The sequence below is a fragment of the Phasianus colchicus genome, chromosome 29, assembly GCF_987193195.1.
Source record: "Phasianus colchicus chromosome 29, bPhaCol1.hap1.1, whole genome shotgun sequence".
NCBI classification, from domain to species: Eukaryota; Metazoa; Chordata; class Aves; order Galliformes; family Phasianidae; genus Phasianus; species Phasianus colchicus.
Window position 1 is genome coordinate 4,514,473 of NC_143464.1, and position 16,893 is coordinate 4,531,365.

Below are 16,893 nucleotides of genomic sequence, written 5' to 3' on the forward strand. Positions count from 1 at the left end.
GCAGTTATGGGGTATCTATGGGGCAGCCATGCGGTCGCTGTAGGATCCGCTCTTGGCCACCAGGGGGCGCTATAGCATCCATTATCGGCCACTAGGGGGCGCTATGGAGCAGCAATGCGGCAGTTATAGGGAACATATGGGGCAGCTATGGGGCAGCTATGGGGCACCTATGCAGCTGTTATAGGGAACATATGGGGCAGCTGTGGGGCAGATATGGGGCAGCTGTGCAGCTGTTATAGGGAACATATGGGGCAGCTGTGGGGCAGCCATGCGGTCGCTGTAGGATCCGCTCTAGGCCAGCAGGGGGCGCTACGGCATCCATTATTGGCCACTGGGAGGTGCTATGGAGCAGCAATGCGGCAGCTATAGGGAACATATGGGGCAGCTGTGGGGCAGCTATGGGGCAGCCATGGGGCAGCCATGCGGTCACTGTAGGATCCGCTCTTGGCCACCAGGGGGCGCTACAGCATCCATTATCGGCCACTAGGGGGCGCTATGGAGCAGCAATGCGGCAGTTATAGGGAACTTATGGGGCAGTTATGGGGTATCTATGGGGCAGCTGTGGGGCAGTTATGGGGTGTCTATGGGGCAGAGCTGTGGGGTGACGCTGCGGGCCCCCCAGGCTGACGGAGGAGTGCCGCCGCCTGCTGGCTGAGCTGGGGCAGTGCTATGGGGCAGTGCTATGGGGCAGCTATAAGGCAGTTATGGGGCAGAGCTATGGGGCAGCCATGCGGTCACTGTAGGATCCGCTCTTGGCCACCAGGGGGCGCTACAGCATCCATTATTGGCTACTGGGGGGCGCTATGGGGCAGCAATGCGGCAGTTATAGGGAACATATGGGGCAGCTGTGGGGCAGCTATGGGGCAGCTATGGGGCACCTATGCAGCTGTTATAGGGAACCTATGGGGCAGCTGTGGGGCAGCTATGGGGCAGCTATGGGGCAGCTGTGCAGCTGTTATAGGGAACATATGGGGCAGCTGTGGGGCAGCTATGGGGCAGCTGTGCAGCTGTTATAGGGAACATATGGGGCAGCTGTGGGGCAGCTATGGGGCAGCTATGGGGCAGCTGTGCAGCTGTTATAGGGAACATATGGGGCAGCTGTGGGGCAGCTATGGGGCAGCTGTGCAGCTGTTATAGGGAACATATGGGGCAGCTGTGGGGCAGCTATGGGGCAGCTGTGCAGCTGTTATAGGGAACATATGGGGCAGCTCTTGGGCAGCCATGCGGTCGCTGTAGGATCCGCTCTGGGCCACCAGGGGGCGCTACAGCATCCATTATTGGCCACTGGGGGGCGCTATGGGGCAGCTATAGGGCAGTTATGGGGTGTCTATGGGGCAGTTATGGGGCAGCCATGGGGCAGCCATGCGGTCACTGTAGGATTCGCTCTAGGCCACCAGGGGGCGCTATAGCATCCATTATTGGCCACTGGGGGGCGCTATGGGGCAGCTATAGGGCAGTTATAGGGAACATATGGGGCAGCTATGGGGCAGCTATGGGGTGTCTATGGGGCAGAGCTGTGGGGTGACGCTGCGGGCCCCCCAGGCTGATGGAAGAGTGCCACCGCCTGCTGGCTGAGCTGGGGCAGTGCTATGGGGCGTCTATGGGGCAGCTATGGGGTGGCTATGGGGCAGGTATGCGGTCTCTATAGGATCCTCTATAGGCCACCAGGGGGCGCTATAGCATCCATTATTGGCCACTGGGGGGCGCTATGGAGCAGCAATGCGGCAACTATGGGGCAGTTATGGGGTATCTATGGGGCAGCTATGGGGCAGCTATGGGGTGTCTATGGGGCAGAGCTGTGGGGTGACGCTGCGGTCCCCCAGGCTGACGGAGGAGTGCCGCCGCCTGCTGGCTGAGCTGGGCAGCGGCGCCGTGGGGTCGCTGGGCTTCCGGGACAGCTGGGTGTTCGTCGGGGGGAAGGGAGTGCAGAGCTCCCCGTTCGAGCAGGTGGGCAGCGGGGGGGGGCGGGGGGGGGAGGGAGGGGGGCAATGGGGGGATGGGGGGGGGTGGGGGGGGATGGGAGATGGGGGGTGGGGGGGGATGGAAAATGGGGGGGGATGGAAAATGGGGGCAGATGGGGGGGATGGGGGGGAGGAATGGGGGGCAATGGGGGAATGGGGGGGTGGGGGGGTGGAAATGGGGGGAGATGGGAGATGGGGGGTGGGGGGGGTGGAAAATGGGAGGGGTGGAAAATGGGGGGAGATGGGGGGAATGGGGGGGAGGAATGGGGGGCAATGGGGGAATGGGGGGGTGGAAAATGGGGGGAGATGGGGGGTGGGGGGGATGGAAAATGGGGGGAATGGGTGGGGGGATGGAAAATGGGGGAAGATGGGACATGGGGGGGTGGGGGGGTGGAAAATGGGGGGGGTGGAAAATGGGGGGAGATGGGGGGATGGGGGAAGATGGGACATGGGGGGCTGGGGGGGGGATGGAAAATGGGGGGAGATGGAAAATGGGGGATGGGGGAGGGATGGAAAATGGGGGGAATGGGGGAGGGATGGAAAGTGGGGGGGGTGGAAAATGGGGGGAGATGGGGGGAGGTGGGGGGGATGGAAAATGGGGGGAATGGGGGGGGGGGATGGAAAATGGGGGAAGATGGGACATGGGGGGGTGGGGGGGTGGAAAATGGGGATGGGGGGGTGGAAAATGGGGGGGTGGAAAATGGGGGGAGATGGGGGGGGATGAGGGAATGGGGGGGATGGAAAATGGGGGGAGGTGGGACATGGGGGGGTGGGGGGGGATGGGAAATGGGGGGAGATGGGGGGGATGGGGGAATGGGGGGCAATGGGGGAATGGGGGGGGATGGGGGGGGTGGAAAATGGGGGGAGATGGGAGATGGGGGGTGGGGGGGGATGGAAAATGGGGGGGATGGAAAATGGGGGGAGATGGGGGGATGGGGGAATGGGGGGGATGGAAAATGGGGGGGGTGGAAAATGGGGATGGGGGGGATGGAAAATAGGGGGAATGGGGGGGGGTGGAAAATGGGGGGGGTGGAAAATGGGGGGAGATGGGAGATGGGGGGTGGTGGGGGGGATGGAAAATGGGGGGAGGTGAAACATGGGGGGGGGATGGGGGGGCGATGGGGGGAGGTGGGGGGGATGGAAAATGGGGGGGGTGGAAAATGGGGGGAGATGGGGGGGGATGGAAAATGGGGGGGGTGGAAAACGGGGGGAATGGGGGGGGGTGGAAAATGGGGGGGGTGGAAAATGGGGGGAGATGGGAGGATGGGGGAATGGGGGGGATGGAAAATGGGGGGGATGGAAAATGGGGATGGGGGGGTGGGACATGGGGGGAGATGGGGGGGTGGAAAATGGGGGGGGATGGGACATGGGGGGGGTGGGGTGGGGTGGAAAATGGGGGGGACGGAAAATGGGGGGAGATGGGGGGATGGGGGAATGGGGGGGGTGGGGGAATGGGGAATGGGGGAGGGAATGGGGGGGGGGCACCCATAGGGAGATTATTGGGGGGGGGGGAAATTTGGGGACATTGGGGGGGGGGGCAAGGACACCCATAGGGAGATTATTGGGGGGGGGGGCGAATTTGGGGACATTGTGGGGGAGGGGGCACACTCAGCCATAGGGAGATTATTGGGGGGGGCAGGAAATTTGGGGACTTTGGGGGGACATTGGTGGGGGGGGGCACCCATACGGAGATTATTGGGGGGGGGGGGAAATTTGGGGACATTGGGGGGACATTGGGGGGGGCAGACACAGCCATAGGGAGATTATTGGGGGGGGGCGAGGACACCTATAGGGAGATCATTGGGGGGGGGAAATTTGGGGACACGGGGAGGGGAGGAGGAAATTTGGGGACATTGGGGGACATTGGGGGGGGGGGCACCCATAGGGAGATTATTGGGGGGGGGGAGGAAATTTGGGGACACGGGGGGGGGGAATTTGTGGACATTGGGGGGACATTGGGGGGGGGCAGCTATAGGGAGATTATTGGGGGGGGGAGGAAATTTGGGGACATTGGGGGACATTGGGGGGGGGGGCAGCTATAGGGAGATCATTGGGGGGGGGGGAGGAAATTTGGGGACACGGGGGGGGGGAGGAGGAAATTTGGGGACATTGGGGGGACATTGGGGGGGGGGCACCTATAGGGAGATTATTGGGGGGGGGGAAGGAAATTTGGGGACCCGGGGGGGGGGGGCAGGGACACCCATAGGGAGATCATTGGGGGGGGTGGAAATTTGGGGACACTGGGGGGACATTGGGGGGGGGGGGGCGCCCATAGGGAGATCATTGGGGGGGGAGGGGGAGGAAATTTGGGGACATTGGGGGGACATTGGGGGGGGGGCACCTATAGGGAGATTATTGGGGGGGGGAGGAAATTTGGGGACATTGGGGGGGGGGGGCAGCTATAGGGAGATCATTGGGGGGGGGGGAGGAAATTTGGGGACACGGGGGGGGGAGGAGGAAATTTGGGGACATTGGGGGGACATTGGGGGGGGGGCACCTATAGGGAGATTATTGGGGGGGGGGGAGGAAATTTGGGGACACGGGGGGGGGGCAGGGACACCCATAGGGAGATCATTGGGGCGGGGTGGAAATTTGGGGACACTGGGGGGACATTGGGGGGGGGGGGCACCTATAGGGAGATTATTGGGGGGGGGAAATTTGGGGACACGGGGGGGGGGAGGAGGAAATTTGGGGACATTGGGGGGACATTGGGGGGGGCACCTATAGGGAGATTATTTTGGGGGGGGGGGAATTTGGGGACATTGGGGGGACATTGGGGGGGGGGGCACCTATAGGGAGATTATTGGGGGGGGGGAGGAAATTTGGGGACATTGGGGGGACATTGGGGGGGGGGGCACCTATAGGGAGATTATTGGGGGGGGGGGAGGAAATTTGGGGACATTGGGGGGACATTGGGGGGGGGGGCACCTATAGGGAGATTATTGGGGGGGGGGGAGGAAATTTGGGGACACGGGGGGGAGGAAAAATTTGGGGACATTGTGGGGGGGGGGGCACAACAACGACACCCATAGGGACATCATTAGAAAGGGGGGGGCGACAACAACGACAATTTGAAGACACTGAAAGGGGGGGGGGGGCCACACACGCGCACATCGCGGACCCCCATGACCCCCCCCCACCCCCCCCCACTTATTTTTCGTGTCCCCCCCCCCCCCAGCACATCCGGAACAGCCGCGCCGCCAATCGCTACGAGGGCTGGCCGCAGGCGCTGCAGATGGAGGGCTGCATCCCGCAGCGACGGCCGCCGTGACCAACGGGGGGGGGAGGGGAGGGGGTCAAGGGGGAGGGGGGGGGGCGAGGGGGGTGGGTCGGGACCCACAAGTGTGGGGCAGAAGCCTGAAGTTGGGGATCGGGACCCACAAGTGTGGGGCAGAGGCAGAAATGGGGGTCTCACAACTGTTTCGGGGTCCTAAGGGACTTATGGGGGGGATGCAGCTATGGGGTGGCTTCAGGTCTATGGGGCAGACCCACAAGTGTGGGGCAGAAGCCATAAGTGGGGATCGGGACCCACAAGTGTGGGGCAGAGGCAGAAATGGGGATCTCACAACTGTTGGGCTGTTACATGGGATCCTAAGGGACTTATGGGGGGAGGAGGGTCCAGATCTATGGGGCAGACCCATAAGTGTGGGGCAGACCCACAAGTGTGGGGCAGAAGCAAGAAGTTGGGGATCGGGACCCACAAGTGTGGGGCAGAGGCAGAAATGGGGGCCCCACAACTGTTTCGGGGTCCTAAGGGACTTATGGGGGGGATGCGGCTATGGGGTGGCTCCGGATCTATGGGGCAGAACCATAAGTGTGGGGCAGACCCATAAGTGTGGGGCAGACCCAGAAGTGGGGGATCGGGACCCACAAGTGTGGGGCAGAGGCAGAAATGGGGGCCCCACAAGTGTTTCGGGGTCCTAAGGGACTTATGGGGGGGATGCGGCTATGGGGTGGCTCCGGATCTATGGGGCAGACCCATAAGTGTGGGGCAGAAGCCAGAAGTTGGGGGTCGGGACCCATAAGTGTGGGGCAGAAGCCAGAAGTTGGGGATCGGGACCCACAAGTGTGGGGCAGAGCCAGAAATGGGGGTCTCACAACTGTTGGGCTGTTACATGGGATCCTAAGGGACTTATGGGGGGAGGAGGGTCCAGATCTATGGGGCAGACCCATAAGTGGGGGGTCGGGACCTACAAGTGTGGGGCAGAAGCCAGAAGTTGGGGGTTGGGACCCACAAGTGTGGGGCAGAGGCAGAAATGGGGGTCCCACAACTGTTTCGGGGTCCTAAGGGACTTATGGGGGGGATGCGGCTATGGGGTGGCTCCGGATCTATGGGGCAGACCCATAAGTGTGGGGCAGACCCACAAGTGTGGGGCAGAAGCAAGAAGTTGGGGATCGGGACCCACAAGTGTGGGGCAGAGGCAGAAATGGGGCTCTCACAACTGTTGCTGTTACATGGGATCCTAAGGGACTTATGGGGCAAGGAGGGTCCAGATCTATGGGGCAGACCCACAAGTGTGGGGCAGAAGCCAGAAGTTGGGGATCGGGACCCACAAGTGTGGGGCAGAGGCTGAAATGGGGGTCTCACAACTGTTTCGGGGTCCTAAGGGACTTATGGGGGAGGTGCGGCTATGGGGTGGATCCGGATCTATGGGGCAGACCCCCAAGCGTGGGGTTGGGACCCACAAGTGTGGGGCAGCCCCATAAGTGGGGGTCCCACAACTGTTGGGCTGTTACAGGGGGTCTCAATGGACTTATGGGGGGGATACGGCTATGGGGTGGGCTCCAGATCTATGGGGCAGACCCCCAAGTGTGGGGCAGACCCATAAGTGGAGGTCCCAGAACTGTTGGGGTTCTAAGAAACTTATGGGGGGCATGCGGTTATGGGGTGGCTCCAGATCTATGGGGCAGACCCCCATCTATGGGGCAGACCCCCATCCATGGGGCGGACCCACATCTATGGGGCAGACCCCCATCCATGGGGCGGACCCACATCTATGGGGCAGACCCCCATCCATGGGGCGGACACCCATCCATGGGGTGGATCCTCATCCATGGGGCGGACCCCCATCTATGGGGCGGACCCACATCTATGGGGCAGATCCTCATCCATGGGGCGGACCCACATCTATGGGGCGGACCCCCATCTATGGGGCGGCCCCCCAAGCCGGTTTTGTGACCCCCAAGTTGAGCTGTTGTTGTTTCGGTGTCTCTGCAATAAAAGCGGCGCCGTGTTCGGATGTGGGGCAGCCCCATAAGTGCCGGGGGGGGGGGAGGTGTTAATGGGGGCGGTTAATTAATAACTGTTAGTTAATCGGGGCGGTTAATTAGTTAACGAGGGCAGGGGAGGCGTGGGGAGGTAATGAAGCATCTCGAGGTTTATTGGAGGCAATGAGAAGAGCTTTGGTCCCAGCTTGGAGTGTAACGGGGCATCTGTGGGGCGGATCTGTGGGGCAGGAGCTGTGGGGCGGATCTATGGGGCGGATCTGTGGGGTGGGATCTATGGGGAGGATCTGTGGGGTGGGAGCTATGGGGTGGGAGCTATGGGGTGGGAGCTGTGGGGCAGGATCTATGGGGTGGATCTGGGGTGGGAGCTATGGGGTGGGATCTATGGGGCGGATCTATGGGGCAGGAGCTGTGGGGCGGATCTGTGGGGCAGGAGCTGTGGGGCGGGAGCTGTGGGGCGGGAGCTGTGGGGAGGATCTATGGGGTGGGATCTGTGGGGCAGGGGCTGTGGGGCGGGAGCTGTGGGGTAGATCTAGGGGGTGGGAGCTATGGGGTGGGATTTGTGGGGTGGGATCTATGGGGCTGGATCTATGGGGCAGGATCTGTGGGGTGGGAGTTATGGGGCAGGATCTGTGGGGCACCCCACAACTGCCCCAACCTAAAGGCCCCATTGCTATGGGGCTGGGAGTGTAACATGGGGCAGATCTGTGGGGCGGGATCTATGGGGCAGATCTATGGGGCAGCCCACAGGTAACGCCCAGCACAAGACCCCAGCGCTGCTATGGGGCTGGGAATGTAACATGGGGCGGATCTATGGGGCGGATCTATGGGGCACCCCACAGCTCCCCACCACAGGACCCCGTTTCTATGGGGCTGGGAGTGTAACATGGGGGGGATCTGTGGGGTGGATCTATGGGGCGGATCTATGGGGGGGATCTGTGGGGCAGGATCTATGGGGCACCCCACAACTGCCCCAACCTAAAGGCCCCATTGCTATGGGGCTGGGAGTGTTCCTTGGGGCAAATCTATGGGGTGGGATCTATGGGGCACCCCACAACTGCCCCCCATCTCAGGGCCCCATTGCTATGGGGCTGGGAGTGTAACATGGAGTGGATCTATGGGTCGGGATCTATGGGGCGGATCCATGGGGTGGATCTGTGGGGCGGGATCTATGGGTCAGGATCTATGGGATAGATCTATGGGTTGGGATCTGTGGGGTGGGATCTATGTGGCGGATCTATGGGGTGGGATCTGTGGGGCGGATCTATGGGTCGGGATCTATGGGTCAGGATCCGTGGGGCAGATCTGTGGGTCAGATCTGTGGGGCGGGATCTGTGGGGCGGGATCTATGGGTCAGGATCTATGGGGCGGATCTGTGGGTCGGGATCTATGGGTTGGATCTATGGGGTGGGATCCGTGGGGCGGATCTGTGGGTCAGGATCTGTGGGCCAGGATCTGTGGGGCGGGATCTGTGGGGTGGATCTGTGGGGCGGGATCTATGGGTTGGGATCAGTGGGTCGGGATCCATGGGGCGGGATCAATGGGGCAGGATCCATGGGTCGGGATCTATGGGTCAGGATCTATGGGTCGGGATCTATGGGTTGGGATCTATGGGGCGGGATCTATGGGGCGGGATCTATGGGGCGGATCCATGGGGCGGATCTATGGGTCAGGATCTATGGGGCGGGATCTATGGGGCGGCTGCGTGTCAGTGGCGATGTGGGTCGACCCATCGATAGGTGCCGTCGTAAAGGAAGCCGACCCGCTTCAGCAGCTCGTCCGCCTCCGCCGGGCCGCGGCTGTGGGGCAGAGCGCAGGGCCGCCCTGAATCCCACCGCTGCCCCACAGCTGCCCCATAACCGCCCCACAAATCCCACCGCTGCCCCATAAATCCCACCGCTGCCCCATAACCGCCCCATAAATTCCACCGCTGCCCCATAACCGCCCCACAAATCCCACCACTGCCCCATAACCGCCCCACAAATCCCACAGCTGCCCCATAACCGCCCCATAAATTCCACCGCTGCCCCACAGCTGCCCCATAACCGCCCCACAAATCCCACCGCTGCCCCATAAATCCCATAGCTGCCCCACAAATCCCACAGCTGCCGCATAGCTGCCCCATAACCGCCCCATAAATCCCACAGCTGCCCCATAACCGCCCCATAAATCCCACCGCTGCCCCATAGCTGCCCCACACATCCCACAGCTGCCCCATAGCTGCCCCATAACCACCTCATAAATCCCACAGCTGCCCCATAACCGCCCCACAAATCCCACAGCTGCCCCATAGCTGCTCATAAATCCCATAACTGCCCCATATCCCCCCCCCACATCACCCCACATCCCCCATCACCCCATATCCCCCCACATCCCCCCACATCACCCTATAGCACCCCATATCCCCCCACATCACCCCATATCCCCCCACATCTGCACCCTATAGCAACCCATATCCCCCCACCCCCCACCCCACCCTATAGCACCCCATATCCCCTCCCATCACCCCATATCTCGCCGCACCCCCCCACACCACCCCATACCCCCCCACATCACCCCACATCCCCCATCACCCCATATCCCCCCCACATCCCCCCCATCACCCTATAGCACCCCATATCCCCCCCCCATCACCCTATAGCACCCCACATCCCCCCACATCACCCCATATCCCCCCACCCCACCCTACAGCACCCCATATCCCCACCACCACCCATATCCTCCCCTACATCCCCCTGCCCCACCCCACATCCCCCCCATCACCCCACCACATCACCCCATATCCCCCCACCCCACCCCACATCCCCTCACATCACCCCACATCCCCCCCCACCCCCCAGATCCCCCCAGATCCCCCCCCCATAGCACCCCATATCTCCCCCACACCCCCCCACATCACCCTATAGCACCCCATATCCCCCCCCATAGCACCCCACCCCACCCTATAGCACCCCATATCTCCCCCCATCACCCCATATCCTCCCCCACACCCCATCACCCTACAGCACCCCATATCCCCCCCACCCTATAGCACCCCATATCCCCCCCCAACGCCCACCCCACCCTATAGCACCCCATATCCCCTCCATCACCCCATATCCTCCCCACCCCCCCCAACATCACCCTACAGCACCCCATATCCCCCCCCACCCCCCCCGACCCTATAGCACCCCGCACCCTATAGCACCCCATATCCCCCAATATCCCTCCCCACCACCCCATAGCGCCCCATATCTCCCCCCATCACCCCATATCCCCCCACCTTATAGCACCCCATATCTCCCCCAACCCCCCACCCCACCCCATAGCACCCCATATCCCCCCCCATCACCCCATATCCCCGCACCCTACAGCACCCCATATCCCCCCCCATCACCCCATATCCCCGCACCCTACAGCACCCCATATCCCCCCCCATCACCCCATATCCCCGCACCCTACAGCACCCCATATCTCCCCCCATCACCCCACATCCCCCCACCCTATAGCACCCCCCACCCCATAGCACCCCATATGCCCCCCACCCCCCACCCCACCTTATAGCACCCCATACCCCCGCACCGCACACACCTCCCGTATCGGTACGGGATGGGCTGCGGGCGGCGCCGCTCGATGTCGTGCCCACCCCATAGCACCCCATATCTCCCCACATCACCCCATATCCCCGTACCCTATAGCACCCCATATCCCCATCACCCCATATCCCCCCACCCTATAGCACCCCATATCTCCCCCCATCACCCCACATCCCCCCACCCCATAGCACCCCATATCTCCCCCCATCACCCCACATCCCCCCACCCTACAGCACCCCATATCCCCCCCCATCACCCCATATCCCCGCACCCTATAGCACCCCATATCTCCCCCCATCACTCCACATCCCCCCACCCTACAGCACCCCATATCCCCCCCCATCACCCCATATCCCCCCACCCCATAGCACCCCATATCTCCCCCCATCACCCCATATCCCCCCACCCTACAGCACCCCATATCCCCCCCCCATAGCACCCCACCCCACCCCATAGCACCCCATATCCCCATCACCCCATATCCCCCCACCCTATAGCACCCCATATCTCCCCCCATCACCCCATATCCCCGTACCCTATAGCACCCCCCACCCCATAGCACCCCATATCCCCCCCCATCACCCCATATCCCCGCACCCCATAGCACCCCATATCCCCCCCCACCCCCCACCCCACCCTATAGCACCCCCCACCCTATAGCACCCCCGCACCGCACACACCTCCCATATCAGTACGGGATGGGCTGCGGGCGGCGCCGCTCGATGTCGTGCCCACCCCATAGCACCCCATATCTCCCCCCACACCCACCCCACCCCATAGCACCCCATACCCCGCACCGCACACACCTCCCGTATCGGTAGGGGATGGGCTGCGGGCGGCGCCGCTCGATGTCGTGCAGCAGCGGGGTGAAAATCCGCCACGCCTCCCGCAGTTCGTCGCTGAGCCGGGAGCGGAACGGGACCGCGGTGAGGGGCGCACGGCGACCCCAGACCCCATTGAGACCCCAGAGCGACCCCAGAGCGACCACAGACCCCATAGGGACCCCATAGGGACCCCATTGAGACCCCAGAGCGACCCCAGACCCCATAGGGACCCCAAAGGGACCCCAGAGGGACCCCATTGAGACCCCATTGAGACCCCAGAGGGACCCCAGAGCGACACACAGGGACCCCATAGGGACCCCATAGGGACCCCATTGAGACCCCATTGAGACCCCAGAGGGACCCCAGACCCCATTGAGACCCCATAGGGACCCCATAGGGACCCCAGAGGGACCCCAGACCCCATTGAGACCCCAGAGGGACCCCAGAGGGACCCCATTGAGACCCCATTGAGACCCCAGAGCAACCCCAGACCCCAATGAGACCCCATAGGGACCCCATTGAGACCCCAGAGGGACCCCAGAGCGACCCCAGAGGGACCCCAGAGCGACCCCAGAGGGACCCCATTGAGACCCCATTGAGACCCCAGAGGGACCCCAGAGCGACCCCATAGGGACCCCATAGGGACCCCAGAGCGACCCCAGAGGGACCCCAGAGCGACCCCATTGAGACCCCAGAGGGACCCCATTGAGACCCCATTGAGACCCCAGAGGGACCCCATTGAGACCCAAGAGCGACCCCATTGAGACCCCATTGAGACCCCATAGGGACCCCATAGGGACCCCATTGAGACCCCATTGAGTCCCAAGAGCGACCCCAGAGGGACCCCATTGAGACCCCATAGGGACCCCATAGGGACACAGAGGGACAGAGGGACAGAGAGGGACACAGAGGGACACAGAGGGACCCCATAGAGATCCCACAGGGACACATAGAAACCCCATAGGGACCCCATTCAGACCCCAGAGGGACCCCATAGGGACACAAAGGGACACACAGGAACCCCATTGAGACCCCTTAGGGACCCCATAGGGACACAGAGGGACAGAGGGACAGAGAAGGACACAGGGACACATAGGGACCCCATAGGGACCCCATTGAGACCCCATAGGGACCCTGTAGGGACACAGGGACACAGAGGGACAGAGGGACCCCATTGAGACCCCATAGGGACACATAGGGACAGAGGGACACAGAGGGACAGAGGGGCCCCATTGAGAGCCCATAGGGACACACAGGGACCCATAAGGACCCCATAGGGACACATAGGGACACAGGGACACACGGGAATCCCATAGGGACCCCATAGGGACACAGAGGGACAGAGGGACAGAGAGGGACACAGGGACACATAGGGACCCCATAGGGACCCCATAGGGACACAGAGGGACACAGAGGGACCCCATTGAGACCCCTTAGGGACACATAGGGACAGAGGGACACACAGGGACCCCATAGGGACACACGGGGACCCCATTGAGACCCCATAGGGGCCCCGTAGGGACACAGGGACACAGAGGGACAGAGGGACCCCATTGAGACCCCATAGGGACACACGGACACACAGGGACCCCATAGGGACACATAGGGACCCCATAGGGACACAGAGGGACACAGGAACAGAGGGACAGAGAGGGACCCCATTGAGAGCCCATAGGGACACACAGGGACCCATAAGGACCCCATAGGGACACACAGGGACACAGGGACACACGGGAACCCCATAGGGACACACAGGGACAGAGGGACACACAGGGACACATAAAGACCCCATAGAGACCCCATAGAGACACAGGGACACACAGGGACCCCATAGGGACCCCATTGGGACACATAGGGACACAGGGACCCCATTGAGACCCCATAGGGACACACAGGGACCCCACAGAAACATATAGGGACCCCATAGGGACACACAGAGACCCCATAGGGACACATAGGGACCCCCCAGACCCATAGGACCCCATAGAGACCCCACAGAGCCCCCACCCCAACCCCCCCCACCCCCACCTGCGCACGAAGTGCATTTGGTTCCCGCACACCACGTCCAGCAGGAGGCGCTCGTAGGCATCAGGGAGCTTCACCCCCTGCGGGGGCAACGGGGGGCATTCATTGGGGCCACTGGAGGCCACTGGGGGCCATTGGGGGCCACTGGGAGCCATTGGATACCATTGGGAGCCATTGGGGGCCATTGGGACCCATTGGGTGCCATTGGGGGCCATTGGATACCACTGGGGGCCATCGGAGGCCATTGGTAGCCATTGGCTACCATTGGGGACCATCAGATGCCATTGGGAGCCATCAGATGCCACTGGGGGCCATTGGCTGCCATTGGGGGCCATTGGAGGCCATCGGAAGCCCTTAGGGGCCATTGGCTGCCATCGGGGGCCATTGGCTGCCATCGGATGCCTTTAGGGGCCATTGGCTGCCATTGGGAGCCATCGGATGCCATCGGATGCCCTTAGGGGCCATTGGCTGCCATCGGATGCCTTTAGGGGCCATTGGCTGCCATTGGGACCCATTGGCTGCCATCGGACGCCCTTAGGGGCCATTGGCTGCCATTGGGACCCATCGGATGCCATCGGATGCCCTTAGGGGCCACTGGCTGCCATTGGGACCCATCGGATGCCATCGGACGCCCTTAGGGGCCACTGGCTGCCATTGGGACCCATCGGATGCCATCGGACGCCCTTAGGGGCCATTGGCTGCCATCGGATGCCATCGGATGCCCTTAGTGGCCATTGGCTACCATTGGGACCCATCGGATGCCCTTAGGGGCCATTGGCTGCCATTGGGACCCATCAGATGCCATCAGACGCCCTTAGGGGCCATTGGCTGCCATTGGGAGCCATCAGATGCCATTGGGGGCCATCGGACGCCCTTAGGGGCCACTGGCTGCCATTGGGAGCCATCGGATGCCATCGGATGCCCTTAGGGGCCATTGGCTGCCATTGGGAGCCATCAGATGCCATTGGGGGCTATCAGATGCCACTGGAGGCCATTGGCTGCCATTGGGAGCCATCGGATGCTCTTAGGGGCCATTGGCTGCCATTGGGACCCATCAGATGCCATCGGACGCCCTTAGGAGCCATTGGCTGCCATTGGGACCCATTGGATGCCATCGGACGCCCTTAGGGGCCATCGGGGGCCACTGGCTGCCATTGGGACCCATTGGACGCCATCGGACGCCCTTAGGGGCCATTGGGGGCCACTGGCTGCTATTGGGACCCATCGGATGCCATCGGATGCCCTTAGGGGCCACTGGCTGCCATTGGGACCCATCAGATGCCATCGGACGCCCTTAGGGGGCCATTGGCTGCCATTGGGAGCCATCGGATGCCCTTAGGGGCCATTGGGAGCCATCGGATGCCATCGGACGCCCTTAGGGGCCATCAGGGGCCATTGGCTGCCATTGGGACCCATTGGACGCCATTGGACGCCCTTAGGGGCCACTGGCTGCCATTGGGACCCATCGGATGCCATCGGACGCCCTTAGGGGCCACTGGCTGCCATTGGGAGCCATCAGATGCCATCGGACGCCCTTAGGGGCCATTGGCTGCTATTGGGACCCATCGGATGCCATTGGATGCCATCGGATGCCCTTAGGGGCCATCGGCGGCCATTGGGACCCATTGGATGCCATCGGACGCCCTTAGGGGCCACTGGCCGCCATTGGGACCCATTGGATGCCATCGGATGCCCTTAGGGGCCATTGGCTGCCATCGGGGGCCATCGGATGCCCTTAGGGGCCATCGGGGGCCATTGGCTGCCATTGGGACCCATCAGATGCCATCGGACGCCCTTAGGGGCCATTGGCTGCCATTGGGAGCCATCAGATGCCATTGGGGGCCATCAGATGCCACTGGGGGCCATTGGCTGCCATTGGGAGCCATTGGATGCCCTTAGGGGCCATTGGCTGCCATTGGGACCCATCGGATGCCATTGGATGCCCTTAGGGGCCACTGGCTGCCATTGGGACCCATCGGATGCCATTGGATGCCCTTAGGGGCCATCGGGGGCCATTGGCTGCCATCAGATGCCATCGGATGCCCTTAGGGGCCATTGGCTGCCATTGGGACCCATTGGACGCCATCGGATGCCCTTAGGGGCCATCGGGGGCCACTGGCTGCCATTGGGACCCATTGGACGCCATCGGATGCCCTTAGGGGCCATCGGGGGCCACTGGCTGCCATTGGGAGCCATCGGACGCCATCGGATGCCATTAGTGGCCACTGGCTGCCATTGGGACCCATTGGCTGCCATCGGACGCCCTTAGGGGCCACTGGCTGCCATTGGGACCCATCGGACGCCATCGGACACCCTTAGGGGCCACCGCTTGCCACCGTGGGCCACCGTTCGCCCCAGCGCGGCGTGCTGACCTTGTAGCGGCTGCCGTAGGTGAGGTCGAGCTCGGACTCCTCGGGGCGCAGCGACATGCCGGGCTTCTTGGTCATCAGCTTGGTGTAGACGGCGGCGTCGGGCTGCACGCGCACCACCAGCTCGTTGCGCTTGCAGCGCCCGAAGATGTCGCCCGGCACCTCGCGGAACTGCAGCCGCACCTCCGCCTTGCGCTCGTTCAGCGCCTTCCCGCAGCGCAGCACGAACGGCACCCCTGCACCAAGCGCGGGGACAGGGGCGCCGTCACACGGCTCCCACCAAGGCCACACGGGGGGACCAGACGCAGCCCGGAGATGCCCCACAGGGAGCCCAGAGGGAGCCCATAGCAGCCCCATACAGACCCCATACAGACCCCATAGGGAGCCCATAGGGAGCCCATACAGACCTCATAAAGACCCCATAGCGTCCCCATAAAGACCCCATACAGACCCCATAGGGAGCCCATAGCTGTCCCATAGGGAGCCCATACAGACCCCATAGAGACCCCATAGGGAGCCCATAGCAGCCCCATAAAGACCCCATACAGACCCCATAGGGAGCCCATACAGACCCCATACAGACCCCATAGAGACCCCATAGGGAGCCCATAGGGAGCCCATAGGGAGCCCATAGGGAGCCCATAGGGAGCCCATAGCAGCCCCATACAGACCCCATACAGACCCCATAGGGAGCCCATACAGACCCCATTAAGACCCCATACAGACCCCATAGGGAGCCCATAGGGAGCCCATAGCAGCCCCATAAAGACCCCATAGGGAGCCCATAGGGAGCCCATACAGACCTCATAAAGACCCCATAGCGTCCCCATAAAGACCCCATACAGACCCCATAGGGAGCCCATAGGGAGCCCATAGGGAGCCCATAGGGAGCCCATACAGACCCCATAGCAGC

The 16,893-nt window shown here is 62.7% G+C and overlaps 2 protein-coding genes across 4 annotated transcripts in view; one reads left to right on the top strand and one right to left on the bottom strand.

Annotated features, from left to right (window-relative positions):
- LOC149914679 (protein FAM3A-like) overlaps nt 1-5,264 on the top strand; it is a 30,083-nt gene extending 24,819 nt beyond the window's left edge. Inside the window, exons 8-9 of the mRNA XM_090126828.1 lie at nt 1,824-1,947; nt 5,140-5,264. Of these exons, the coding sequence (XP_089982954.1) occupies nt 1,824-1,947; nt 5,140-5,232 (217 nt within the window). The 3' untranslated portion in view covers nt 5,233-5,264. The remainder of the gene's footprint in view (nt 1-1,823; nt 1,948-5,139) is intronic.
- Nucleotides 5,265-7,606: 2,342 nt separating this feature from the next.
- Nucleotides 7,607-16,893, bottom strand: part of G6PD (glucose-6-phosphate dehydrogenase) — a 33,102-nt gene continuing 23,815 nt past the window's right edge. For 2 of the 3 annotated variants that reach the window (XM_090126813.1, XM_090126812.1), the window contains exons 10-13: nt 15,984-16,216; nt 13,615-13,691; nt 11,569-11,661; nt 7,607-8,986 (exon numbers count right to left, since the gene is read on the bottom strand). In XM_090126813.1, coding sequence (XP_089982939.1) covers nt 8,896-8,986; nt 11,569-11,661; nt 13,615-13,691; nt 15,984-16,216 — 494 coding nt within the window. In that variant the 3' untranslated portion in view covers nt 7,607-8,895. The remainder of the gene's footprint in view (nt 8,987-11,568; nt 11,662-13,614; nt 13,692-15,983; nt 16,217-16,893) is intronic. The other variant, XM_090126814.1, reaches the window with a different exon arrangement.